The sequence below is a fragment of the Ipomoea nil genome, unplaced genomic scaffold, assembly GCF_001879475.1.
Source record: "Ipomoea nil cultivar Tokyo-kokei standard unplaced genomic scaffold, Asagao_1.1 scaffold0317, whole genome shotgun sequence".
NCBI lineage: Eukaryota > Viridiplantae > Streptophyta > Magnoliopsida > Solanales > Convolvulaceae > Ipomoea > Ipomoea nil.
Window position 1 is genome coordinate 4,352,094 of NW_017616745.1, and position 27,000 is coordinate 4,379,093.

At 35.6% G+C, this 27,000-nt stretch overlaps 4 protein-coding genes across 5 annotated transcripts; 1 reads left to right on the forward strand and 3 right to left on the reverse strand.

The window, feature by feature from the left end:
- Nucleotides 1-2,704: 2,704 nt before the first annotated feature.
- Nucleotides 2,705-6,114, reverse strand: LOC109170217 (putative receptor-like protein kinase At4g00960). Its single transcript, XM_019319230.1, has 7 exons — nucleotides 5,267-6,114; nucleotides 4,404-4,547; nucleotides 4,188-4,309; nucleotides 3,874-4,084; nucleotides 3,540-3,777; nucleotides 3,215-3,374; nucleotides 2,705-3,103 (listed from the first exon to the last, which is right to left on the reverse strand). Exons 1-7 carry the CDS (start codon nucleotides 6,078-6,080, stop codon nucleotides 2,783-2,785), a joined length of 2,010 nt encoding a protein of 669 aa, XP_019174775.1. The 5' UTR covers nucleotides 6,081-6,114; the 3' UTR covers nucleotides 2,705-2,782.
- A 2,005-nt stretch (nucleotides 6,115-8,119) lies between these two features.
- On the reverse strand, nucleotides 8,120-11,457 carry LOC109170254 (putative receptor-like protein kinase At4g00960). Of its 2 annotated transcripts, XM_019319287.1 has the most exons (7): nucleotides 10,638-11,457; nucleotides 9,779-9,892; nucleotides 9,572-9,693; nucleotides 9,255-9,465; nucleotides 8,904-9,141; nucleotides 8,562-8,721; nucleotides 8,120-8,454 (listed from the first exon to the last, which is right to left on the reverse strand). In XM_019319287.1, exons 1-7 carry the CDS (start codon nucleotides 11,425-11,427, stop codon nucleotides 8,128-8,130), a joined length of 1,962 nt encoding a protein of 653 aa, XP_019174832.1. In that variant the 5' UTR covers nucleotides 11,428-11,457; the 3' UTR covers nucleotides 8,120-8,127. The 2 variants fall into 2 exon arrangements, with proteins under 2 accessions (XP_019174832.1, XP_019174839.1); XM_019319294.1 differs by lacking the exon at nucleotides 9,779-9,892.
- Nucleotides 11,458-16,791: 5,334 nt separating this feature from the next.
- LOC109166223 lies at nucleotides 16,792-18,549 on the forward strand. Its single transcript, XM_019315131.1, has one exon. It carries the CDS (start codon nucleotides 16,792-16,794, stop codon nucleotides 18,547-18,549), a length of 1,758 nt encoding a protein of 585 aa, XP_019170676.1.
- Nucleotides 18,550-23,345: 4,796 nt separating this feature from the next.
- On the reverse strand, nucleotides 23,346-26,948 carry LOC109170145 (cysteine-rich receptor-like protein kinase 25). The gene is made up of 7 exons (XM_019319133.1): nucleotides 26,109-26,948; nucleotides 25,076-25,219; nucleotides 24,866-24,987; nucleotides 24,551-24,761; nucleotides 24,207-24,444; nucleotides 23,851-24,016; nucleotides 23,346-23,780 (listed from the first exon to the last, which is right to left on the reverse strand). Exons 1-7 carry the CDS (start codon nucleotides 26,941-26,943, stop codon nucleotides 23,457-23,459), a joined length of 2,040 nt encoding a protein of 679 aa, XP_019174678.1. The 5' UTR covers nucleotides 26,944-26,948; the 3' UTR covers nucleotides 23,346-23,456.
- Between the last annotated feature and the right edge of the window lie 52 nt (nucleotides 26,949-27,000).

Sequence of the window (27,000 nt, forward strand, 5' to 3'; positions counted from 1 at the left end):
AGCACATTCTGAAGCAATATGTTTTCATCAAGTCTGATTTGTCCTATGTGAGTGACTTTTACTGTCTCACCATTTGGAAGTTTGACAGATATTCCATAAACTCTATGACAGTTCTCAAAATAATCTAGGGAGCAAGTAATGTGATCTGTAGCTCCTGAGTCTAGAATCCACATAATGCTTGAGTTTAAAACAGCACCTACATGAGAATTAAAATGGAGATTACCTCCATCATGCATTCCACTTGATTCTCTGAATTCTGATCTGATTCCAGGTGTGGTCACTGTCACAGCAGCAGTATTTGAAGCCTGATCCCCTTTGTTCTGATTCTGCAAAAGAGATAAAAGTTTTTGAAATTGATCATGAGAAATACCAATATCTCCCACTTGGCTCACAGAGGCACTTGAAGCATTTGAGGTCTGTTGCATTCCCTGAAACTATTTGTTCTTGGACTTATAGCCTTGCACCCATCCAGGAGGGAAACCATGCTTTTTGTAACATTTTTCAATGGTATGACCAGTCATACCACAATAGGTACACTTAGGTGTATTCTTCCCACTGTTATTAAAGAACTTCTTCTTATTGTTGAAAGTAGTAGCTGCTGCAACAGATTGTTCTTCATCTGCTTGGTTTTGGACAGCATTGGACTGACTGATATCATTGCACTTTTGATTGATTGCCCCTCTGATTTTCCTTTCCATCTTCAATGTCATATTGAGCACCTTCTCTAGTTCCGGAATTGGATCCATAACTAGAACTCCAGCCTTAATACTATCATACTCTTCGTTTAGGCCTTCTAGAAACCTGATTATCTGATCTTCTTCTTTCTGTTTTTGCATCCTGCTCATTAAAGTACATGAACACCTCGGCTCACATTCACACAGCAACAAAGGCCTGAGAGAACTCATTTGCTGCCATAAGGCATTACACTTAGTAAAATATTCATTCACGGACATGTTGCCTTGGACGTTCTTAAAAATCTCACTCTGAATTTCCGAAATTCTGTGTGAATCCGATTGCGAATACCTCTTCTGGAGTGCCTTCCAAATATCAGAAGCTTTGTCGAAATACATAATGCTGTCCGCGATGCTAGGATTCACTGATTTCAAAATCCACGAGCACACAATACGATTGCACCTCCTCCATGAGGTAATTCTGGAATCGGATTCATTAGGGATTGGAATCTCTCCTGTAACAAAACCAAGCTTATTCTTCACTTCCAGAGCAATTCTCATTGCCCTACTCCAAGAGGCGTAATTCAATTCAGTTAACGGCGGCGAAACCAGGCTCAAATTTGGATTCTCCGTTGCGTGCAGATATAGGGGATCATCAAATTCCTCGCCGCGTTGATTTGGACTTGCGGTCGTCTGGTTCGGAGAACTTCCTGCGTTCTCCATCGATCGGTCGTTTCCAGCGGCATTAGTTTCCACCACTGCGGCGTAGCTCCGGCGTAGCTCTGATACCATGATGAAAAGGTTGAAGCTACATTGAAGGTGAAGAAACAGAGAGAATGTGATTGGAAGAAGAGAGAAGTGTGTAATCTGGAATGAAGTCTCACAGTACATTTAGAGCCAAGAGCTCCTTTTATTACAACAAAGGCAAAAGAAACGGTTATAACTAATTGTGATGGAAAAGACAAAAAAACCCCTGAAGGGAAAAGCTTAAGAAAAAACAGCAGCAGCTCTCAGCTCTTTTCTTCATCAACTCAAGTCACTTCATCAGTGTCCCTCAATTGTAACATGAGGTCAGTCTTTATACTAATTGTACTGTTGAAAACAGGTTGCAACTAACCGTATGACCTTGAGTGTTGCAAATTTGGCACCGCGACACATAAGGTCGATCGCCACACTGCCTATGTCCACGGCCGCGACGGGCACCACAACCCTGCAATGACTGCTGGCCACCAAATCTGCCACCACGTTGCGCTGCCATCGCCGTAGGACCGGTGGAGCTGCCTCCGAGAGCTCCATCATCAGCACAAATGAACTCTTGGGAAACAAAAAAGTAGAGTTCTAATAATTACACTTGACACGTGCACATTATAAATCTTAGAAATTAAGATACATTATAAATGTATCATTACAAAATTACTCAATTATAAATAAATATTATAGTTTGATAACATACACAAATTAACGTACACTATAAATCTCTCTTTTAACATTTTTTTTGGGCACAAATTCATGAATGAGTTTATTTTCTTCTCCTTCATTGTAAAATCTCAAAAGTCTAAAACCAAATTTCTATGTCAAAACTTGGCAACTACATCAGATTAACCTCATTCCTGAACTCTTGAATTATAACTCTCCAAGAATGATTCATTTGTACGTGCGGTAAAGTTATAAACTATTATTGATTTGACAAATTAAATTCAAATTTCATAATCGCAAATTAAAGAAAGATAGATTGAATTATATATAAGTATAAACAATAAACCAATCTTGAAAGAAATGGGTCCCACTAACTTAGAAAGTTTGAAGGAAGACTTTGTCGTTAAACAAGTACCCCATCTTTAGGAAGACTTTGACATTGACACTGACAATAGCGTTGATTTGGTGTACAACAAATCAATCAGGAAAGAACTATTTCAGTCGATTCCTTGAATAGCTTAAGTGGTCGATCACTTAATTTAATATTTATATTTTGATAAAAAGGTGGAGATGGATTCTTTATGACTTGCGATTTATCTCTTCTAACCACTCTTGAGTTATGAGAACTTATAAGTAGTCTGGCGTAGGCTAAAAATAAACTTAATGTATAAAAAAAAAAATATTTCAGCCTAAAATTATCTAGGATAGAGCTCCGAAGTGGAAACTTGATTCAATGACAATGGTTTTGGCTTGTTTCTGGATTGAACCGCCTCTTGTCCTGCCAAAATCTGACTTAAACCGGTGAAAAATGCAGGTGGATTAGGTGTCCTCCTTGTAGCAGAATAACTATTTAGCATCAGCACTACATTCGCCATTGTTGGCCTATCATCCACCTCTTCTTGGACACACAACAGCCCAACATGGATACATTGAATCACTTCATTCCTCGAATACAATCCTCCAAGACTTTGATCCACCATGTCTAAGGGTCTGCCCTCCCTCCAATGCTTCCAAGCCTGCAACATTAACCAATTCCATGCTCAACCCAGTATAAAATGTTTGTGCTTCAAATTAAAACAGATATTTTCAGTTTTTGTTATGATGAATTTTTTAATATATATACTCACATAGCTAGGAAGATCTTGAGGTCCAGATGATTCCATGTAGCTGGGGAAAGAACTATTTTTCATTCCGGTTATAATCTCTAAGAGTAAAACTCCGAAACTGAAAACATCTGACTTCACAGAGAACAAGCCACGCATAACATATTCGGGAGCCATGTACCCACTGTAACATAACAACCATAGCATAAATATAGGATGTAATTAATCAAACAAGAACAACTACTACTCTAAGCTTCTTTAGCAAGAATATAATGGTTAATGGAACTTCCTGAGATGTGAGTTGAATAAACAATTTAGATTACAAACATATGTGAGAATTAAAACTTACTATGTTCCGATAACTCTACTTGTATTTTCTTGAGTTTGATCAATCATAAAAATCTTTGCCAGGCCAAAGTCAGATATTTTTGAGTTCATATCTTCGTCTAATAACACGTTGCTTGCTTTCAAATCACGGTGTATAATTTTGAGATATGAATCCTCATGAAGATAAAGGAGTCCACGAGCTATTCCTTCTATGATCTTATAACGAGTGGGCCAATTCAATTGTTGCTTCTTCACTGGATCTGCATAATAATGATTAACAAACTTAATTTATTAAACCCAAAAAATTCAAGTTATTATTCTAATATCTCTATTTTAATTTCTAGTCAGAAACTAACCAAATAAAAAGTAGTCAAGACTTTTGTTGGGAACAAACTCATAGATAAGTATCTTTTCTTCTCCCTGCAAGCAAAACCCCAACACCCTTACTAAATTTCTATGTAGAAGCTTGGCAACCAATGCAACCTCATTCTTGAATTCTGCAACTCCTTGTGTTGAACTTTTTGATAGCCTCTTCACCGCTACCTCTTGTCCGTTGGGAAGCCTTCCCTGAGTATCGTCATTTACCAAACAGGGTCATAGTCAGTAAACAATTAAAATTTATAAGTCTAAATTGTTGTCTTGCACATTAAAAGACAAAATCAAACTATACCTTGTAAACAGCACCATATCCACCTTCACCAATCTTATTATCCGGAGAGAAGCAATTTGTGATAGCTTCAATAGTACTGAACTCATATTGTACCGACTCCTCTGTTGGAATCTCAGTCATGTCTACATGATTTATAAATGGCAAACGGATTTAATTAATATGTATTACTAATAAGAACAATGGATAATAAGCACATGCAATCTGGTGCTATATTACCAGCAATTGTCTCCTTCACTGAAAGGGCCTTCTTAGCTCTTCTCTTTTTCAAGAAACAGAAGCATAAAACGAAGAGCAATATCCCAGTGATTGACCCTACAGAGGCTGCAATAATCACTTTTCCAGAAGATTTTCCTTTATTCCCTGCATGAATATATCCAAATGGACCTTAATAATTTTCTATTAACCTTGAAAACGGAAATTATAATTAATCCTCAATCACAGATACACTCTAACAATTAGCAAGATTATGGATTGCAGAATTTGTACAAATTTCTTGTAAGTGTTACCAGCTGTATATACTATATTCAATGTGCACACCCTAAAATAGTAGTTGTTGGTTTCCTTCGTTATTCAAAAAAAAAAAAAAAAAAAAAAATAGTTGCCTCCGCACAACAATTTCAACTCCCATAACTGCACAATGTACCCTTTTAATTCTTGCTTGGACTATTAAAATCTGGGATCCGATTCTGATGCCACTTGTTAGAACAAGTGCTTATCACCAAAACTTATAGCTTAGATCGAATATAATGCGCTACTTGATTCTAACAAGCTACTTGATTCTAACAAGTGGTATTAGAACTAAGTCACGGATTCGAGTTTGAGTTTTAGCTGCAGGAATTGTTAGGCAGAGGTTACACTGCTGGGAATTATGAAATTTCTGACCACCTGAAAATGATCTTAAATCAAGTCGAAAGTCTTGTTCCGACCACTTTTGGTATCCAGAAAAACTTTGCTACTATTTCCGACCATTTTTTTGCTTTCGATTTGATATAAGATCAATTTCAGGTGGTCGAAAATTTCATAATTTCCAGCAGTGCTAGTAAAGGGTATAAAAAATCACCAAATTATATCAAGTTTACCTTTGCTGCTAGCGGAATTGGGAAGCATAGTAGGAGGAGGAGGATGGATAGGAGGGGGCGCCGGTGCGGCCACGGCCGAGAGATTGTAGAAAGGGTAAAGCTCGTACCTAACGTAACAGTTAGGGTACACAGCTCTAGCACCCACGGCGCCATTACAGCAACGAGGCAGCAATGCAATAGCACTTCTGAAACATATTTGACAGTCAACGTTAGAAAGGTCAGGAGTACACTGTCCAAGAGCATACACCGTCTCAAACACACTAAAATTAGCTTCTAAAACAGCAAATTTCTTGTCGGAGCCAGTGGAAGCCCGAGTGGTTATCTCGTCCAACATTTTCCCCACCAACCGCATGTACGCATTTGGTTGAGTATCGTTATCCTTGTTATTCATCGTGAACCATGTCGTCTGGTCGAACTTCCCCAACATGGACGTCTCCGAGTAACGCAACATGCAGTTATCGAACCAAATCATAGCCGTCGTTCCATTGGTGCAAATCTCTAGTATCTCTTTACGGGCATCTCCAATGCAGTTGCGGCAAACGTCCGGGGAGACGTCGCCCCGGCACAAGAACGAGCCGTACACGGTGTCGTTGGAAGCGCCGCCAGGGCCGACGGTGGTGTAGTAGAAACCGTTGTCTCGGGTGGCATTGGAATAGAGATTAGAGAGAAGAAGGTCAAGGTTGGCTTTGTAGGGGCTGTTAGGAGTGTAATAAAGTCTATCTGGGCAGCGATGTCTTAGATCAAGAGAAGAGCTACCTTTGGTGATGGTGATGGTGATGAAGCTCATCAACAAGAAAAACCAAATTGTGATCATTGTATTGCGTGATGGTGTATACGTATGTATATCACAGCAACATAAGTACATATGTATAGTAGTAGCAGTAGGTTGTTTTATTTATTGTCGTATAGTAGGAACAGCGTGAAGGAAGGAGTAGACAGGAGTTTAGGTTGAACCTTCAATTCTAAGGGTCTCACACCCTGATCTATAGAACATTTGAGAGTATGTAAATTACCCTGACTTAATGGTTCAGCAACCAGGATTACTGTCTCTTCTAAATACTGTCTATTGAATCAGTGAGCTAAGTCCGTGCAGACAGTATTTGATTAAGTATTCACAAGATGAGATGTCGCGAATCTTATTTGGTACGGACAGAATTACTCTTATAATTAGTCTCAGAATTGAATAGATTATATCTTACACGAACAAAATTAATCTTAGTGTGGCTTAATTAAGTGGTTATTGGTTTTCAAAAAAAAATGGTTATTGGAGGAAAGTGTTTCGATAAAAGATTAGGGAACACAATAGTTTCACTGCATATTTGTTCATAAAAGGGGATAAATCACCACTGCAGGGTGGTCAAATTATAGAGGGCTTAATGACACGCGCATAGAGTTCGGCGCAGTACACAGCGTCCGTGCGACATCCTGGGACTCTTCACAGCCTGCGGATCAGTCTTTACCCACATACGAGTCAATCTGGTTTCGTCGTGCCATGGGCTCATCATGGAAGTAGCAACCGCTCCTAACCAGTTGTGCCCTTCGAATCGCATCAGTTCCCTTCATAGTCAAGTCCAAGACTAGCGACACAGGCTCCCCAAACTTAATTGGCTGACATGCCTAATTCGGTCAGACCTTACCTTCTAAGGCAGAACAACCCTTAACGTTATTGACGCCTCCTTCACCTGCATGGCATTGCTAACCAGTTGGCCGTTTTCACATTCTTTAGGTCTTAACACAGTCACAGAAAAACAGTCCGTGACATTAATCCTGCTTACCTATAATCTATCACCTAAGGACCAATCGAGCTATTTATGCGAAACGTGTTTCAATGCATACTTGTCAAAGGATTTCGTTCTTCCCCTGAGTTGTATCATTAATTGTTGGTATACCGTGTTTTATGGTTTAAAAGACGAAGACTTGAAGAGACTGAGGTAGGTTGTTCATTTATGGTGGAAATTAAAGCTAGTATAGGAATTGATATCTACAGGAGTGGACGGAAACTTTGATATCGAGTTTGGTTCCTAAACGTGACAGACAATTTATTTTTTTTATACTAATAAGTCTAAATTTAATAAAAAAAAAATACATATACATATAATTTTCATTTATAATACAACAATTTTTATAAAAATTTATTTTTATAAATAATAATTTATTAATATAAATTTCATTTATAATACAATAATTTTAATGACAAGTTATTTTTCTAACATTTATTACTAATAGTTTTATTAGGTCAAGTCCACCATAAATCGGTTTACAATTAGTACAATAAGTACAAAGATAATAGACTAGAACACATGCATGTCCATAGGGGCTATGTCAAGGGGATGTTAGCACCATCAACAGAGGGTTATGCCAGGGGTATGTCACCAACACCCACTGCTGAAAATTATGAAATTACCAATCACCTGAAAATAATCTTAAATCAAGTCGAAAGTCTTGTTTCGACCACTTTTGGTGTCAGGAAAAACCTTTATAGCTATTTCCGACCACTTTTTACTTTCGATTTGATTTAAGATCACTTTCAGGTGGTCGGAAATTCTATAATTTCCAGTAGTGACCAATTGAGCTATATCAAGGTAAGTCGGTTAATCGGGTGAGCTGGAGTGAGTGTTACAAATTAAATTAAATGTGAACGACTTTCTCTCTTAATGATCGATGCTTAAATGGATTAGAACACACCTATTAATTTTTGCACTAGGAAAGACGAGAATTGGGTAAGAATCGTAGGATAACTTTATTGATTAATCATATTTTTGTATTTTTGTATGTCACAGGATAGAAATTTAGGGCAAGTCTTTGATTTGGGTGTACAACAAATCGATCTTGTAAGATCTATCGATGCATATTTAATTATATTATCTTGGATACAGCTCTGAAATGGAAGCTTCATTCACAGACAATGGGAGTGACTTTTTTCTGGACTGATCCACCTCTTGTCCTGCAGAAATCATCATATTATTTCTACCGTTGAAAAATGCAGGTGGATTAGGTATCCTCCTATTTGAGGAATTACTATTCAGCATCAACATAACATTCGCCATTGTTGGCCTTTCATCCACATCTTCTTGGACACACAACAACCCAACATGGATACATTGGATCACTTCATTCCTCGAATACAATCCCCCAAGACTTTGATCCACCATCTCTAATGCTCTGTCCTCCATCCAATGTTTCCAAGCCTGCAACATTATATTAACCAGTTTAAAATATAATGTATGTATGTGCTTCAACTAACAGTGATTAATTGTTAGTTTTTGTTGTGGATTTAATTTTCTAATATACTCACGTAGCTAAGAAGATCTTGATGAGCTCCTTCAGTTGAATCCATGGAGAAAGAACTGTTTTTCCTTCCGGTTATAATCTCCAGGAGTAACACTCCAAAGCTGAAAACATCGGACTTCACAGAGAACAAGCCATGCAAAACATATTCGGGAGACATATATCCACTGCAAAACATCAAATCAAACAAGAACAACGTACTATTGTTATAAGTTTCTGGGCAAGAATGGTTAATGCTACTACCTGAGTTGATGAATTGATTAAACTGAAATGATAGTGTATGTATCTAAGTGCATGCTATTCACAATTGATATTATTGCATATATTTCTGAAAATTAAAGTAACTTACTATGTTCCAATAACTCTACTTGTATTTCCATGAGTTTGATCCACCATAAAAATTCTTGCAAGTCCAAAGTCTGATATTTTTGAGTTCATATTTTCATCTAATAATACGTTGCTTGCTTTCATATCACGATGTATAATTTTGAGATGTGAATCTTGATGTAGATAAAGGAGTCCACGGGCTATTCCTCCTATGATCTTGTAACGGATGGACCAATTCAATAGTTGTTTCTTTTCTGAATCTGCATAATAATTAACAAAATTTAAGTCCCAAAGTTATGTTATTATTTTGATATATATATCTACTTCAATCGATAAAATCTCCAATTGGAAAGATTTAGAGTTTGAAACTAACCAAATAAAAAGTAATCAAGACTTTTGTTGGGAACAAATTCATAAATAAGTATCTTCTCTTCTCGGTGCAAGCAATATCCCAGCAACCTTACTAAATTTCTATGTTGAAGTTTGGCAACCAATGCAACCTCATTTTTGAATTCTTCAACTCCCTGTGTTGATCCCCTCGACAGCCTCTTCACCGCTACATCTTGCCCGCTTGGAAGCCTTCCCTGATCGAGCACCACAAATAAAATAATCAGTACAAAACAATTAAATGCATAAGTTTAAAATGAACCCCCAAATATAATCTTGAACATTAAAATATTAGACTTTGACCTTGTAAACAACACCGTATCCACCTTCACCAATCTTGTTATCAGGGGAGAAGCAATTTGTGATAGCTTGAATTGTACTAAAATCATATTGTGCTGACTCCTTGGTTGGAATGTCAGTCATGTCTACATAATGGCAAAAAGATTTGTATTACTAACAAGAACATGCAGATTGATGAGGAACTCAATTGGTAATCTGGTACTATATTACCAGTAGCTGCCTTCTTTGTTCTTTTCATTTTCAAGAAACAGAAGCATAAAACGAAGAGTAATATCCCAGTGATTGACACAACAGAGGCTGCAATAGTCACTTTTCTTCTATTCCCTGCATCAATAGATCAAAATGGACCTTACTCATAATTTTCTATATAAAAAACTGAATTTGGAATATAGAATTTGTGCAAATTTCCATTTAAAATTTGTTTAGAAATTCGAAAAATGACTTATTTTCAGATTTTCACGGGTTTAGATATTACAAAAATAAAGTTAAAAGAAAATATTAATACATCAACATAAAAAGAAAAAAAAAGACTTAATTTGGCAAAAAATGTCTTCCTAAGTCCTAATTAACTAAAGGAAAAATTGCAATTTGCGTCCCTAAGTTATAAGGTAATTGTAGAATTCGTTTCTGAGCGTCGCTCATGCTCACTTATCGTCCCTAAGTTATCATTGGCGTTACACTTTTCGTCCATGAGTTATACTAAATTAAAATTGCAGATTTTGCCTCTAATGTTTTATTAGTAAAGAGACGAAAAGTGCAACGCTAATAATAACTTAGGAACTAAAAATGAGTATGACCAACACTTAGGGACGAATTCTACAATTATCCTATAATTTATGGACTAAAAATGCAATTTTCTCTTAACTAATTTTTAATTTTTTTAAAACAACTAAATTTTTAATTGAAAGATATTTTCTGAATTTTTTATTTTTCTATTTCCCTCTTCCCTTAACCTGTGAATTGCCTCTAATACCACTTGTTAGATCAAGTACAAACATAGTATTAGACTTAGTCATTCATCGATCTCCACCCAACATTTTTAAAGAATCACCACACTAAGTTCAATTACCTTTGCTAATAGCGGAATTCGAAAGCATAGTCGGTGGTAGTGGTGGCGGTGGCGGTGCTGCCACGGCGGAGAGATTGTAGAAAGGGTAGCGGTCATACCTAACGTTACAGCTTGGGAAAACCGCTATAGCACCTACGGCTCCAAAACAGCAACGAGGCAGCATATCAATAACATTCCTGAAACATATCTGACAATCAACGTTAGAAAGGTCAGGGGTACACTGTCCAAGACCATACACCCTAAAACTATCCGACAACACCGCAAATTTCTTGTCGGAACCACTGGCTGCTCGAGCGATTATCTGATCCAACATGTTTCCGACCAACTGCATGTACCCATTTGGTCGAGTATCATTATCCTTGCTTTTCACGGTAAACCAAGTCGACACATCTATTATCCCCAACATGGAGTTCTCCGAGTATCGCAAAATGCAATAATCGTACCAAATAATAGCCGTCTTGGCATCGCTGCAATTCTCCAATATGGTTTTACGGGCGTCTCCTACGCAGCGGCCGCAGTCTTCCTTGGAGACGTCGCCCCGGCACAAGAACAAGCCGTGCACGGTGGCGTTGGAAGCGCCGGCGGCGACTGTGGTGTGGTAGAAACCATTATTGTCGTCTCGGGTGGCATTGGAATAAAGATTAGAGAGAAGGGAATCAAGGTTGGCTCTATAGGTGCTGTTAGGAGTGTAAGTAGTTGTGTTTACGCAGTGATATCGCATACCAAAATTATCAGATCTACCTTTAGTGACGAGGTTCATCAACAACCAAAACAAAATCATTATCATCATATTCTGAGGTATATAATTATAATCACTATTAAAATAAACTATATATCCGATCCCTTGAAGAAGATGCATAGTCGGTTTTTTTTTTTTTTTTTCTTTTAAATTTATTGTCGTAGAAAGTAGAAACAGCGTGAAGGGAGGAGCTGAGAGGACTTGAGGTCAGTCAACTTTTAAATGCTTTCTTGTACCTTATTGAATAAGTATAGCCTACTCAATTATAGTGGAGGACTATTTATTGTTATTCCATAAAATCACGACTCTACGGACCACGATTCAAAACATTTTATATAATTAACATGGATTCTAGTTCACATTGTAAGGTTAGTTAACCAAATTATTATGTTCGTATAACTTTACTTGTAGGTTTGCCCCCGGCTAGTACACCTTAGTCTAGAGAACGTCTGAGGTTGTGGCTAGACAACAACAATATTGCTATATTATAATTATAATTTTAAGTTAGAATACTTAATGTAAGTAAATTAATATATTAGCTTGGCAATATATTTGTTTAATGTAATTAAGGTTTTAGTTGGTTAAAAGTCTTTAAATTATTTCAAACTCACTTTTAGTTTTGAATTCAAGTTATTGCAAATTTGGAAGCCAAAAAGACAAAATCATCAATATCAAGGACGTCGGTAACCTCTACTATTTTATCAATCTTCTGTTGTTGACATTTCTTCTTTGTCTGAATCTGAACTTGCTATTCCTCATATGTCTTATATATTTGTTTCTATGTGTTCTTATGTGGTCGGTCATGACCGTGTCTGATGTTGTTCGTGTGCCCTATGTGCTAATTAATTGATGAATATTATCTTGAATTGATTAGTTGGATGATGAAACAATCTCAAATTGATTGGATTGATTGGGTGCATATTGGATGATGGATATTCTTAATGGTGAAGATGTTTTTGGCATAATTAATTAATTACTAAAATTGTATTTGTTGCTTTGCATGTCACACAACATATCTTAAGGCATTTTTTTAAATAAAAACATTATGTTGATTAATTTTACTTGTTTGTCTTAAAGAATGTTTTTGACAAATAATTGTCAAAGGGCCCGGAGAGATGGTAAGTAAATTAATATATTAGCTTGGCAATATATTTGTCTAATGTAATAAGGTTTTAGTTGGTTAATTAATTATGCCAGGGGCCGTTAAATATGGAGATGAATTTTTTGCTTTTAATTGTTCAAGCAAAGATGAGATTTTGTAGGGTGAATATATGGATGGGTCTTTCTCCATGATTCAAGGGAAGTGTATGCAAGATTATGTGAAGAGAATTCAAGTATAAATAGAAGACTAATCTTCAGAAATTTTTGAAGCTGAAAAGAAGAAAAAAAGAAAAATCACGCCAACCTCCCTGAAGTTTTTATATAATTGCCTTGCTGTTTTAATATTGGCCCTGCTGTTTTAATGTTAAAAGTCTGTTAAATTATTTCAGACTCATTTATTATAGATGGCTGTTTAGGTTAAAGTTGTATTGTAGTTTGGTGTTATTCAAGAAGTGTAACTGTGTAAGTCTTATAGACAGGTCCAAGAAAGGTGACGAAGTATACCAACTCAGAAGATGATGATGATTGTTGGTATTGAAGATTAGGCCATAGCTTTTGTATGGAAGTCTAGTGGAGTTGGATTTCACCTGTGTGTGGCCCCGCAGATGTAAGAGTGATTTTTCGAACTGCGTGAACATATTCTGGTTCAATTTACTTTTCTTGAATTGCTTTATTATTTATTATGTTCCTAATACAGTACTAGATACAGATGGCTAATTCGTTCTAAAAAACAAGTAGGAACCAGTTAGGTTTTCTCCTGCATTCAAGATTCACATGCAATTTTCAGTTAATACTATATGGATCCTCCGAATATAGTGATTTTTCACGTTTAATTTGGTCAATAATTTTCAAATTGATCACCCGTGATCCTTCCAGTTTCAAATTATTACCATTCGTGATCCAAGTTAACCACTCATGGTCCTTCAACTATCAAATTTTAACCACTCATGGTCCTTCCAAGAGAATCACAGCTGGTTAAAATTTGAAAGTTGAAAGTTTAAGGGCTAAATATGACAAAACAATTATACTCAAAGAATCGCATATGGCATTAACTCTTTTAAGTCACTACAACAAACTGACTATTTAGCGACATATATTTAGTGGCGGTTATACATAACCGCCTCTAAATGACTATTTTGAGGCGGTTTAGAAACCGCCGCTAATTTAATATAAGAAACCTAAATAACTAATTGGTAGCAAAAATAGAAATCTAAATAATTAATTGTTAGTGTCATTTACTTGCGGCGGTTCATCATAACCGCCGCTAAAATATTTTTAAAAAAAGTAATTTCTAATTTCTAATATAGATATATATTATTTAGGAGGATATTGGGTTTTCAACGTTGAGTGAAGAGCAGCTGCGAGGAAGAAGAACAACAAACGAACACTAATTTAGCAGAAGCAAAGGGAGGAAAAATTCCAGTCCACTCGCCAGAGACCCTCCGTCTGCTCCGACCTGTCGGCATCTCCTTTGTTTAATTTGCTCCACGGCGTCATTGTAAGGTTTGTGACTCCTGTGAATTTCTCACTGATTTTGTTCTCAAACAGTGTGTGTGAGAATTTATGAATTTATTTTTATCTTTTGAGGATTATTTTAAATTTCTTTTTGAATGTTTTTTGCAATTTGATTGATTCTCTCTATTGGAACTTGAATTCTTATGCTAATTTAGGATTGTTAACAGATTAGTTTTTTTGTAGCAATTGCATTCAAGGTGTTTGTCATATTGTCTACAGGGTGTTGTTCCTCACATTTTCCAAGAGCTTTGAAAGTACTTGATAAAGAAAATTTTCATTTGTATTTGTTGCAGGAACTGCAATTTTAATTTAGAGTTGGCATTTGGCATGAATTGTACAATTCTACAAAAACAGCTTAAGCCAATCATATTGGCATGTATTTTTATATATTTTTTGTAGGAATTGTAGTAAATCAAATTTCTATGAATTCCTATCCTTTTGCGTGAAATTTCAGTGAGCTGCCGATTTGTTTTTGAATTTTGAGTGTCAATCTCGCTAATTTGGTTGGAATTGTGTTTTTTCTTCTATATAATCTGTATGCTTAAATTAAATTATTCTCCTATGAATTGGTGCTGTGTGGTTTGAAAGTCATAGTCATACTGACTGATGATACCATTTCAGAGAAGTCAGGAGAAAAGCATAAAAGTAAAAGCCACAAGCATAAGGATTCCTCGGTGAGTTCTCTTTCTATTCCTATCTTTACAAAAGTTCAGCATTAAACATGTTTTCAGTTGAAATTAGCCGAAAATAAACTCCCTACTTGCCTTGCATTTTCTGTTTATCATACTAATTTGGTAGACCATAAACATATGAGCCATTCTATTGGATAAAAATGTTAGACCCATCCCCTGCTTTCAGTTTGATTGAAAATGAAATTTTGATAGGGTAATACTAGAGACTACTCTCTACTCGGTTAGAGTCATATTTAATTTAATTTGTAGAGTTTGATTCTTACTTAAAATGACCTGACTCTGAACTATTTAATATGTTGTTCGAATACAAAAGTCATTTTCTAACATTACAGTTACTTTAATATTTTGCTTATCAAGTGTTATACATGGGGTGTAAAAATAATAATAATAATTTGCTTTGTTTCTTGGTGATTGTTTTCTTAGATTGCTTTAGAAGGAAACTTCTTATATCAAGAATTATGTCTATTCTGTTTTACACATAGCTAACGCGTTGATTTTTGTGGTACGTGTGCTTTTGCAGTTAATACTCTTTGCATCTTATTCTAGCAAGGATTAAAAAACGCCTCGAGTGCAGGTATCATTGTGATTTAAACAAGACTTATAGTTGTTAATCTTACTGTTGAATTATTCCTTCTTTGGGGTTATTAATGTTTTTTACTGCCTATAGACTTGGAATACAAAAGCTATCCAAGATTGCATCTTTATTGCCACTTCTCAAGTTATCTTCTTATCTCTTTCATTTTTAGTTATCTGTGTTTGTTCTACAGACTAAGGTTATATGGTAAGATTATCTGTTCTTTTATTACTGTTGAATTCTGTCTTAACAAGGATATATGCTAAGGTGAACTAATTCCTCAAATTCTCAATTCTAGTGTGTCTAAGTTTTAAATGAGGTTTGGAACTTTTTTTTTGGTTCTTTTTATGTTTTGGCCCCTTTGTGTATTTTATAATTTGTGTATTCATGCAGGTGGCACGTAATGTGTTTGAAGCAGGGTTGAAAAACTTTATGCATGAACCTGAATACATTCTTGAGTGAGTTTCCTTCCCTTTTTGGCATCAAAATTCTATATATATATATATATAAGCATGAATCTGTTGCCTTGTTCAAGTTAGTAGTCCATTTTTCAGCAATTGTTCCTTTTAATTATTTGTGATTCTTTGAAGTAAATTCTCTCTGCATGTTCTTTATTTAGTGGCAGTTATACTAACCGCAGCTATTTTAACAACAAAACTTAAATCATAAGATAAAATGCAAGTAACCATTTTATCGGCTGTTTTCATTAACCATCTTAAATCATAAGTTAATTTATTTTTTGGGTTATTTCCATCTTTTCACCCACATCTCAATGTTGGAACAACACAACACAACATATAAAGCAATTCACATTAGAAAGCAGGATGCATTCCTAAAATTAATCTCTCGATATATCCTCCGCTTTCTCTCTCTATATGCATATATGTGGTCTCATCATTCTATACATATGACAATTCATCTTTCTTTCTCTTTGTAGATCTTGTATGCTAAACTACTAAAGTTTGAAAAATCTTCATATAGAGATTATGCATGGATAAATCTTGGGTTAATTTGCAGCGAAATACTTTGGAATATATAGAAGGGGTAAACAAATTAATTGATTTTGCTATTGAGCATAGATGTATTGAAGGAAGAATATTGTGTCCTTGTGTAAAGTGTAAATTTAGGTATTGGTTATATAAATTTGACGTGAAAGAACATTTAATTTGTGATGGGATTGTACCTGGATATGTTAATTGGATTTGGCATGGTGAAGGGGGATCTTTAGACACTTTTAGTAGCACTCCTAATGTTGTGCCTACTAATGTGCAAATTGAGAATCCTGAAGTAAATATCATTCATGATGCTTTTGCACATATTTCACATGGTATAAATGAACCTTCAACATCACAACAAACACTACTTGGGGATGGAGTATTACCTAGAGAGGATAGTGAAGACAGTAAAATATTTTATGAGTTGCTCAAAGATGGAAATCAAGAGTTGTATGAAGGGTGTAGCAAGTACTCAAAATTATCATTTTTGTTGAAGTTGTACCACATCAAGTGCTTGGGTGGAATAAGCAATAAAGCAATGTCTATGATTTTTGAATTGTTAAAAGATGCTTTTGAACAAGCAAGGCTTCCTGATTCTTTCTATGAGGCAAAAAAAACCATCAATAGACTTAGTCTTAATTATGTTAGCATTCATGCATGTCCAAATGATTGCATGCTATACTGGGGAGATGATAAAGATGCAGAAACATGCAAAGTATGTCATACTTCAAGATGGAAACAACCAAACGGGAAGAATGGTGGTGATGTGCGTTGTGGTAGCAAGTTTAAAAAGAAACCTTCTAAAGTGTTGCGTTACTTCCCTCTTAAGCCTAGGTTGCAACGGTTGTTTATGTCTTCTAAAACTGCTGAGAATATGAGATGGCATGCTATGGATAGTAACAGAGATGGGTTGATGCGACATCCTAGAGACTCTGAATCATGGAAGCGATTTAATGAAGTCCATGTAGAATTTGCTGCTGACCCACGAAATGTTAGACTTGGGTTAGCTGCGGATGGTTTCAATCCATTTGGACATCAAAGTTCTACTCATAGCACTTGGCCTGTGATTTTAATTCCTTATAATTTGCCTCCATGGATATGTATGAAACAAACCTCATTTATTTTGTCTATGATTATTCCTGGGAAAAAGATGCCAGGGAATGATATAGATATTTACATGCAACCATTGATTAAAGAGTTAAATGAGTTGTGGAGTTTTGGAATAGAAACATTTGATGCTTCACAGGGTCAGTTTTTTAAACTACATGCAACTCTAATGTGGACCATTAGTGATTTTCCTGGGCTAGGTAACTTATCTGGGTGGAATACACATACAGGGCTAGCATGCCCCTCATGCAACTTTGATTTTTTGCCAAATCGCCTTCCACATAGTAGGAAGTGGTGTTTTATGGGTCATCGTCGGTTCTTAGGGTCTTCTCATCGGTATAGACATCACAACTCTAAATTTGATGGAACCAAAGATTTGAGAAGTCCGCCAAAGATGTTGTCAGGTTCAGATGTTTTGAATCAGCTTGCAGATATCAATATTACATTTGGGAAAAACCTAGAAATGACTGAGAAGGGGAAAAGATCACGAGTGAGAAGAGTTGAAGATGGTGATACGCAACAATGGAAGAAGAGAAGTATATTTTTCCAACTCCCTTATTGGGAATTCAATTTGTTGCGCCACAACCTTGATGTCATGCATATTGAAAAAAATGTTTTTGACAATGTGTTGTTTACTTTGCTAAATGACTCTGCAAGATCAAAAGATAATCTAAATGCTCGAATGGATTTAGTGTCAATGGGTATAAGAGATGACCTTTGGCCTAATGAAAATGGAAAATACTCTCCAAGTTGTTTTACAATGACAAATATAGAAAAAGATGTATTTCTTGCAACACTAAAGAGTGTATTACTGCCAGATGGTTACTCAAGTAATATTTCAAGATGTGTTGATTTGAAGAATCGCAAGATACATGGATTGAAAAGTCATGATTGTCACATTCTTATGGAACATCTATTGCCAATTGCCATACGTAATCTATTACCAGATCAAGTTTGTATGGTTTTGGTAGAATTGGGTTCTTTTTTCAGACAAATATGTAGTAGAGTATTAAATGTCAAAGAGCTTGATAACCTTCAAAGTCGACTTGTGCTAACATTATGCCATATGGAAATGATATTTCCACCATCACTTTTCACAGTAATGGTGCATTTAGTTGTTCACCTTGTTGATGAGGTTAAGCTTGGAGGTCCTGTTCCATACCGATGGATGTACAGCATTGAGAGGTGACTAAATTTTGGATATTTAAAGTTTTCTTTATTAGATTATCGATAAATGCATCTACTAATGTCTTATTTCTATATATTTAGGCACTTAGGACATTTAAAGTCTTTTGTACGCAACCGAGCAAACCCAGAAGGTTCAATAGCTGAAGGTTATATTGCTGAAGAATGTCTTACATTTTGCTCAAGGTATTTAGAAGGGGTTGAAACAAGGTTTAACCGATCTAGGCGTGTTGATGATGTGCCATTTTATGCTGAAAATATTCAAAGCAATATCTTCAAACAAATTGGTCGACCAGTAGGCAGTGTTTTAACTTTCCAACTAACTGATATAGAGAAACAACAAGCACATCGATATGTGCTAATGAATTGCAAACATGTTGACAAATACGTTGAGTAAGTAACATCCAAACTTTTGTATTTTGGTGAGAAATAACATATTATTTCAATTGTTACAAATGTGTTGTTATCACATACAGGGAATTTACAGTTTTAACGAAGAGACGACTAAGAAGGCGGACGAGATCTTCTGCGGAGATTCAAAAAATAGTTAATAGAGATTTTTCCAATTGGTTTGCAAAGAGAGTAAGAATTTCACCTCAAATCAATATTTTACTTCAAAATTAATTTACTAATACAATATCATTATGTTTTAGATCCTAAATAATGACAATCAAGAGCAAGTGCCAGATGACATTATGTTTTTAGCAAGAGGTCCACTTACTCATGCTAGAAGATTTTCTTCGTATAACATTAATGGTTTAAGATTTCGAACAGTGAACCGAGAAGAAGGACTGAAGTCTCAAAATAGTGGAGTATTTGTTATTGCTGGAACTCCAAGTGTTGCAAGTAGTCGTGATACTCATGGGGTTTTTGGAGATGTTGCTTATTATGGAAAATTGGTTGACATCATTGAACTGAATTACTACAGCAAATTTGTGGTTACACTATTTAAGTGTATATGGGCTGATACGACTACTCCAAGAGGGACAAGAATAGATCATTATGGCTTCACCGAAGTTAACTTCTCTAGAACAATACATGTTGGAGATAGTATAGATGATGAACCATATGTGTTAGCTGAACAAGCTCAGATGGTGTTTTATGTCACTAATGAGTTGGAGAAAGATTGGAATGTTGCAATACCTTTCAAACCAAGAGACTTTTTTGACATGGGTGAAAATGCAGACAGTAGCGTATATGATTGTACTTCAATCTCACGTGAAAACCAAAATCCTGTGGTTTTAAATGAGATTGAAAATTTGCAGTTAACAAGAGAAGAACTAAATGATGAAATAACCACTGTTGTTGATAGCGGAATTGAAAGAGCAGATAATGATTAAATTGTACAGGTCAACATGCTTACTCTCCTAGAGCTTTACTATTTTTCTTCTTATTTTTTGTTCATTTCTGTTTTATTCTTTGAGATCACTAACCCTTCAACTGAACTCAAACGGAAATTTGTTTTTTATTTGATGTGTAGGTATGCTAGAGTAGAAGAACTCACTCGATTATGCAAATAATCTGCTTTCTGGAAATAGAAAGTCTAAGGATGTTATGGCATTACAAATCTCTCGCGCAATGACATATTTACATGAAAATGGCATCATTCATCGCGACTTGAAGCCCAGTAAGTAATTTTCTGCGGGCCTAACTTTTGCTGCTAGCTATTTTGCTTATTAGTCATCAAGCTAATTAATCTTATTGGATTGCAGATAATATTTTTCTATCAGAAAGCAAGAAGAGTGTGAAGCTTGGGGACTTTGGGAGCCCAAGGAGGGTCTGGAAGGTGATTTTTCTGCTGATGTTGGAAGCTTTCCCTGGATGGCTCCTGAGGTAGTATTGCAACTTTAATTTATTAACCAACCATCCATATTAAGATGTATGTATGTGTCTGCTTGCATCATCATCATATATATATATATATATATATATATATATATATATATATATATATATATATATATATATGTCTTCCAACTGTTTCTGAGTAATTTTCCCTTCTCAAGTTTGTTTATTCCGTGATTGATGATAAATAGTGTCATGTATTGGAAGTACATGCATTTATAAATAAGTTGAGAGGTTTGCTTTGTTAGAGGTGTAGCTTTAAGCATTTGGAGGTCTGTAGGCCAGTTGATACACTTCTTGCGATTTACTTCCTTTTTGCTAAGATAGCATACCTAGGAAATTGATTCAATCTTGCTGTTTAAAAAAAAAAAAAAAAATCTTGCTGTTAAGTTTTCACCATTGTTATATCATTGGTTTTGTGTTTGGGTAGTGTAGGATCAAGGTGTAATAAGAATTTCAAACCCATTGATAAATGAAGATAATGTAATGTATTCTGCAGATTTTAGCAAAGAAAGGAGTTGTGATTCTACCAGACATCTATGCAAACTCAGGTGGATTTACTGTCAGCTATTTTGAGTGGGTTCAGGTGATTACCTCTGTTGCTTTCACCAGCAAACTTCTTACACAACTTACTAATGGATTAAAGATCCTAAATTATTGAATATGTTTAATCTTCCTTGTAGAACATACATTCAAGGGTTTATGTGGGATGAGGAGAAAGTGAATGCAGAACTTCATAAATATGACCAGGGGTTTATGTGGGATGAGGAGAAAGTGAATGCAGAACTTCATAAATATGACCAGAGGTTTTAAAGATGTCAAGGACTGAGATTGTAGATTATGTTGGTCTATCCACCAAAGGCTGCCTGTATCTACATTTGAAGAATAATGTTTTGAACTGTCAGGGAATGAAAATGCATTACAGTTAAAGACCATGGAAGAAATATCTAAGCTGAGAAGCTACTTCTTTTAATACTATTGAATATTATTATTTGATAAATATTAGTTACAATTGATTTTTTTCAATTAAATGGGTACATAGATTTTATTTGTGATTGCAATACGCATTTGAATATAAAGATTTTGAAGAAATATAATTAAATGATAGTTATAAAAATATAATAATGTAATTATAAAACATTTAGCGAGACTTAATTATGAAAACAAAAAATTATTTAGTGACACTTAATAACCGCCTCTAATATTTTAAAAAATAAATCAAGACAAATATTTAGCAACACTTACTAACCGCCACTAAAATTTATTCAAATAAATATATATATTTAGTGGCGGTTACACAACCGCCGCTAAATTTATTCAAATAAATATATATATTTAGCGGCGGTTTTGTAACCGTCGCTAAATTTATTCGAATAAATATATATATATATATATATATATATATATATATATATATATATATATATATATATATTTATTTATTTATTTATTTATTTAGCGGCGGTTACAAGACCGCCGCTAAATGCACCCAAAACCGTCGCTAAATGAGTTTTTCATTAATTCCCGCGGTTGTTGAAAACCGCCGCTAAATGCTTCGCGACACACTATTTAGACACGATTGAATAACCGCCGCTAAACACACTAGTGGCGGTTTGGAACCGCCGCTAAACGCAAAAAAAAAAACCGCCGCTAAATGCCTGATTTGGTGTAGTGAGTTAATGCTAGGAATAGAATTAAGACTTGATAGAACTAAATTGTTCTACTTATCTGGAGTGTATACGAATTGATTCTTGTATTCATGTGTATGAACAGCTAAAGAGAAGAGAGGAAAACTCCCAAAAGTACTCTCCAAGCCCTTTTTTATTAAGCATTAGACAGTGTAGAAAGAAAGAGAGTGTCGTGGAAAGGGAGAGAAGACCCCTACAATAAAGGCCTAAGAGCAACCCCGGCCAATAGGGGGGTTGTGCACGGTATTTTAGGAAAAAAAAAAGACAAGGTGGATGAGAGAGAAATACGAGAGAGAAGGATTAGTGTTCTGTTATTTAGTGAATTTTGTCAGTGGTGGGGTCCATTATATTAAATAAAGAATTGTAGCCAAGGCTGCGTGAAGGCCAAGTAGCGCCCAGTCTGGCGTGTGCAGTGCACGTGCCAGTTGGGCGCGTTAATTAAAGCTTTGACTATTTTCTTTTTTAAATTTAGCTTTTTTTTTTCCTTTTTTATTTCCATCTCATTTTCTCTTTCCTAATCACACTTACAAAAACTCCTCAAAAACCACATCAAAATCCTAACTATTGAGGATGCCCTAATGCCTTTTATATAGGCCCAAGAGTTTACCTGCTCACTTTGACCATGACCCGAATCATATGACCCCGACTCGACTACAAAACGAGGGCACGGTCGTATAGGGAAGTCAAAATCGGAGTATATTCCCTATCATGACTTAAACACAAATTTAGCAATAATAAATTATTTATGTTTTAAGTCTTAATTCTGTAGCTAGCATTTATTTAAAATTATAATTATAATATTTGTAAATGATGTTTATTCCTTTTCACATTTAATTTATTTTGATTCTCACATATAAACAATAATTTGTTAGAAAAAGAAAGTGATTTTAAATATCTATTTTGCCCTTTTTTAACAATTCAAAAGTTCATTTAACATAGAAATATAAAAAATATCACTTTTAAAATAATTGAGAGGATAATAAGAAAAAATATCATTTTCCCTTTATTATGAACGGGCATACCAATTCTTTTTGTCAACTGAAAGACAACACGTACTCAAATAAACGATCAATTTATTATACGTACCATAGACAATGATCTACATCGTAAGGTAGACTAGTGACATAAGGTACATATATTTTTTTAAATATATACTAAAAATACATTTTTAATTAATACACTAAAAGTTTATTTTTTAAAGATACATTATATGTGTAGTGAAATTTCATTATTTGATAATGCACAAATAATGAACCTTCAATTTACAAATAATGAACCTTCAATATATTAAAACGAACATTTATTCATGATATACGTTACAATGTACGTAGAACCCTAGGTCCAATAATAGGAAAACTTCCACTGTTAAGTTCCGGAACTATCTTGGATAGAGGTCTGATATGGAAACTTCGTTCACCGACGACAATGGCGGTGACTTGTTGGTTGACTGGTCCGCTTCCTGTCCTGCCGAAATCGTCATCTCATCGGAAAATGTAGCAGGCGGATTAGGTGCCCTCCTTGTAGCAGAATGACTATGTAGCATCAACACAACATTCGCCATTGTTGGCCTTTCATCCACATTTTCTTGAACACACAACAAACCAACATGGATACATTGGATCACTTCATTCCTTGAATATAAACCTCCAAGACTTCGATCCACCATGTCTACTGTTGTGTCCTCCCTCCAATGTTTCCAAGCCTACATAGTAACATTCAAATAAATTCAACTAAGATTTCAGTTTTTGTTATGGAGTTTCTAATATACTTACATAGCTAATAAGATCTTGAGCTCCAGTTGATGATGATTCCGTGGAGCAGGAGAAAGAACTATTTTTCTTTCCAGTTATAATCTCCAAGAGTAAAACTCCGAAACTGTAAACGTCTGACTTCACAGAATACAAGCCATGCACAACGTATTCGGGAGACATGTACCCACTGCAAAACCAAAGCATAAATAAAGAATCAGATATAATAAAAACTACACTATATACTCTTCTAACTTTCTTCACCAAGCTAGAGTTAATGATTAATGGTGCTTCAATTCCTAATTAAGATGATGAATTGAATCAACTGGAATAACAGAACCTAAGTTCATGCTAGTCATCACTACATATATAAAACTTACTATGTTCCGATAACTCTACTTGTATTTCCTTGAGTCTGATCAACCATAAAAATCCTTGCCAAGCCAAAGTCGGATATTTTTGAGTTCATATCTTTGTCTAAAAGTACGTTGCTTGGTTTCAAATCACGATGTATGATTTTGAGACGCGATTCTTCATGAAGATAAAGGAGCCCACGGGCTATTCCCTCTATGATCTTGTAACGAGTGGACCAATTCAATAGTTGCTTCTTCTCTAAATCTGCATATATAATAATAATTAATAGAATTTAATTAGCTAGCCCTTGAGTCAAAAACTAACCATGATTGAAAAGAAAAGCTATTTTAATTTCCAATCTAAAACTAACCAAATAAAAAGTAGTCAAGACTTTTATTTGGAATAAATTCATAGATAAGTATCTTTTCCTCTCTGTGCAAGCAAAACCCCAACAGCCTAACTAAATTTCTATGTTGAAGTTTGGCAACCAAAGCAACTTCATTCTTGAATTCTACAGCTCCCTGTCTTGAACCCTTAGATAGCCTCTTAACCGCTACCTCTTGCCCGTTGGGAAGCCTTCCCTGAACACCGCCAATATATGTATAATCAATCAACAAGTAAAATTCAAAGTCCCGCTAAAACAGGCATTCAATAATATAATGCACATCAAAAGACTAGACTTTGCCTTGTAAACAGCACCGTATCCACCTTCACCAATCTTATTATCAGGAGAGAAGCAATTTGTGATAGCTTCAATAGTACTAAATTCATATTGCACCGACTCCTCTGTTGGAATTTCACTCATGCCTACAATATAATATAAAAGGCAAAAATTGTGTTACTTACAAAGAACAGATTGAGGAAAATTGATAACTAATCACAAGCAATCTGGTACCAGAAGTTGTCTCCTTCACATCAGAGTGGGACTTCTTTGCTCTTTTCATTTTCAAGAAATAGAAGCATAAAACGAAGAGTAATATCCCAATGATTGACACTACAGAGGCTGCAATCACTTTTGCAGAAGATTTTCCTTTACTCCCTGCATATTGAAATGGACATTACTCATAATTTGATTTTACCTTGAAAGCTGAATTTGTGCAAATTTCCAAAAAATAATATGTTTATTTTCAGGAAAATAAACCAAACTCATAAAATGCAACTTTAACTTCCAAAATGAAAAGATAGTTCTGTCATTCAGCCATACACAAAAACGTTAAAATATTTTCCAAAAACTTAGTTATTTTTTAAAAACCATTTCCCGAAAAACATTTTTTATAAGAGAAAATACCAATTTTGGTCCCACGAGTATTAGCAAAATGACGGTTTTGATCCACATGTTTAATTTTTACCAATTTTCATCCACGACTATTGTTTTAGTACTAATTTTAATCCACGACTATTATTTTAGTACCAAAATTCATCACGTTGGTCACCCATCTATTTAAGACAACCCAAAATCTAAAAATTTTAAGGGCATTTTAATCCTTTTCAACTTAAGATTTCAATTTGAACATAAATAAATGAATTTATAACCTAAGATCGATCTCAATTCGCAGTTCTCATCCTCATCATACCTTAATTTGAGGAGGAAAACTGCGAATTGTGATAAATCTTAAGGCTTAAATTCCTTTATTCATGCTCAAATATGGATCCTAATTTGAAAAGCATGAAACTACCTTTAATAATTTCATATTTTGGCATGTCTTAAACGAAGGGGTGACCGGCGTGATGAATTTTGGCACTAAAACAATAGTTCTGGATGAAAATTGGTACTAAAACATGGATGAAAAATTGTAGGAATAAAACATGTGGACCAAAACTGTGATTTTGCTAATACTCGTGAGACCAAAATTGATATTTGCTGTTTTTCATAATTCCAAACGGACTTTAATAGTTTCTTAATTAAAGAATCACCGGAACAAGTTTACCTTTGCCGCTAGCGGGCTTGGGAAGCACTATAGTTGCCGGAGGAGGAGGTATAGGAGGCGGCGGTGCCGGCGCTGCCACGGCGGAGAGATTGTAGAAAGGGTAGAGCTCATACCTAACGTTACAGCTTGGGAAAAGAGCCCTAGCACCTACGGCTCCAAAACAGCAACGAGGCATCAATGCAACAACGTTTTTGAGGCATTTCCGACAATCAACCTCAGACAGGTCCGGCGTACACTGTCCAAGAGCGTACACCTTCTCTAAGGCGCTAAAACTAGTTTGCAACACCGCAAATTTCTTGCCGCCGCCGCCAGAACCATTGGACGCCGCCGCTTGAGTGGCTATCTCATCAAACATGTTTCCGGCCACCAACTTCATGAACGCATTTGGATTAGTATCGTTATCCCCGTTCTTCATCGTGTACGAGGTGGATTGGTCCATTATCCCCACCACGGAGTTCTCCGAGTATCGCAACATGCAGTTATCGAACCAAATCATAGCCGTCTTTTCGTAGTCGCAAAACTCCAACACCATTTCACGAGCTTCTCCCACGCACTTGCGGCAATCGTCCTTGGACACGTCGCCCCGGCACAAGAACAAGCCGTGAACGGTGTCGTTTGAGCGGCCGCCGCCGACTGTGGCGTGGTAGAAGCCATTGTCTGGGGTGGTGGCGCTGGAAGAAAGATTAGAGAGAAGAGAATCAAGGTTGGCTTTATAGGTGCTGTTAGGAGAGTAAGAAGTTGTATTTCGGCAGTAAAAATGCACAATAACGTCAGAGCTATGAGCTTTGTTGATGAAGACGCTCATCAACAAGCAAAACCAAATCATCATCATCATATTAATTGTGAGCTGAGCCTGAGGGATATTACACAGTTAGTTCAAGAACGTATATAT

Coding starts and splice junctions, on each gene's coding strand:
- LOC109170217 (XM_019319230.1), bottom strand. CDS start 6,080: ATGATCACAATTTGGTTTTTCTTGTTGATGAGCTTCATCACCATCACC. Junction 4,310..4,403: donor AGTGAAGGAGACAATTGCTG/GTAATATAGCAC, acceptor TAAATCATGTAG/ACATGACTGAGATTCCAACA. Junction 3,778..3,873: donor TCTTGACTACTTTTTATTTG/GTTAGTTTCTGA, acceptor ATTATTATGCAG/ATCCAGTGAAGAAGCAACAA.
- LOC109170254 (XM_019319287.1), bottom strand. CDS start 11,427: ATGATGATAATGATTTTGTTTTGGTTGTTGATGAACCTCGTCACTAAA. Junction 9,466..9,571: donor GATACGGTGTTGTTTACAAG/GTCAAAGTCTAA, acceptor GTGCTCGATCAG/GGAAGGCTTCCAAGCGGGCA. Junction 8,455..8,561: donor ATCAAGATCTTCTTAGCTAC/GTGAGTATATTA, acceptor ATAATGTTGCAG/GCTTGGAAACATTGGATGGA.
- LOC109166223 (XM_019315131.1), top strand. CDS start 16,792: ATGTCTATGATTTTTGAATTGTTAAAAGATGCTTTTGAACAAGCAAGG.
- LOC109170145 (XM_019319133.1), bottom strand. CDS start 26,943: ATGATGATGATGATTTGGTTTTGCTTGTTGATGAGCGTCTTCATCAAC. Junction 24,762..24,865: donor GATACGGTGCTGTTTACAAG/GCAAAGTCTAGT, acceptor GGCGGTGTTCAG/GGAAGGCTTCCCAACGGGCA. Junction 24,445..24,550: donor TCTTGACTACTTTTTATTTG/GTTAGTTTTAGA, acceptor TTATATATGCAG/ATTTAGAGAAGAAGCAACTA.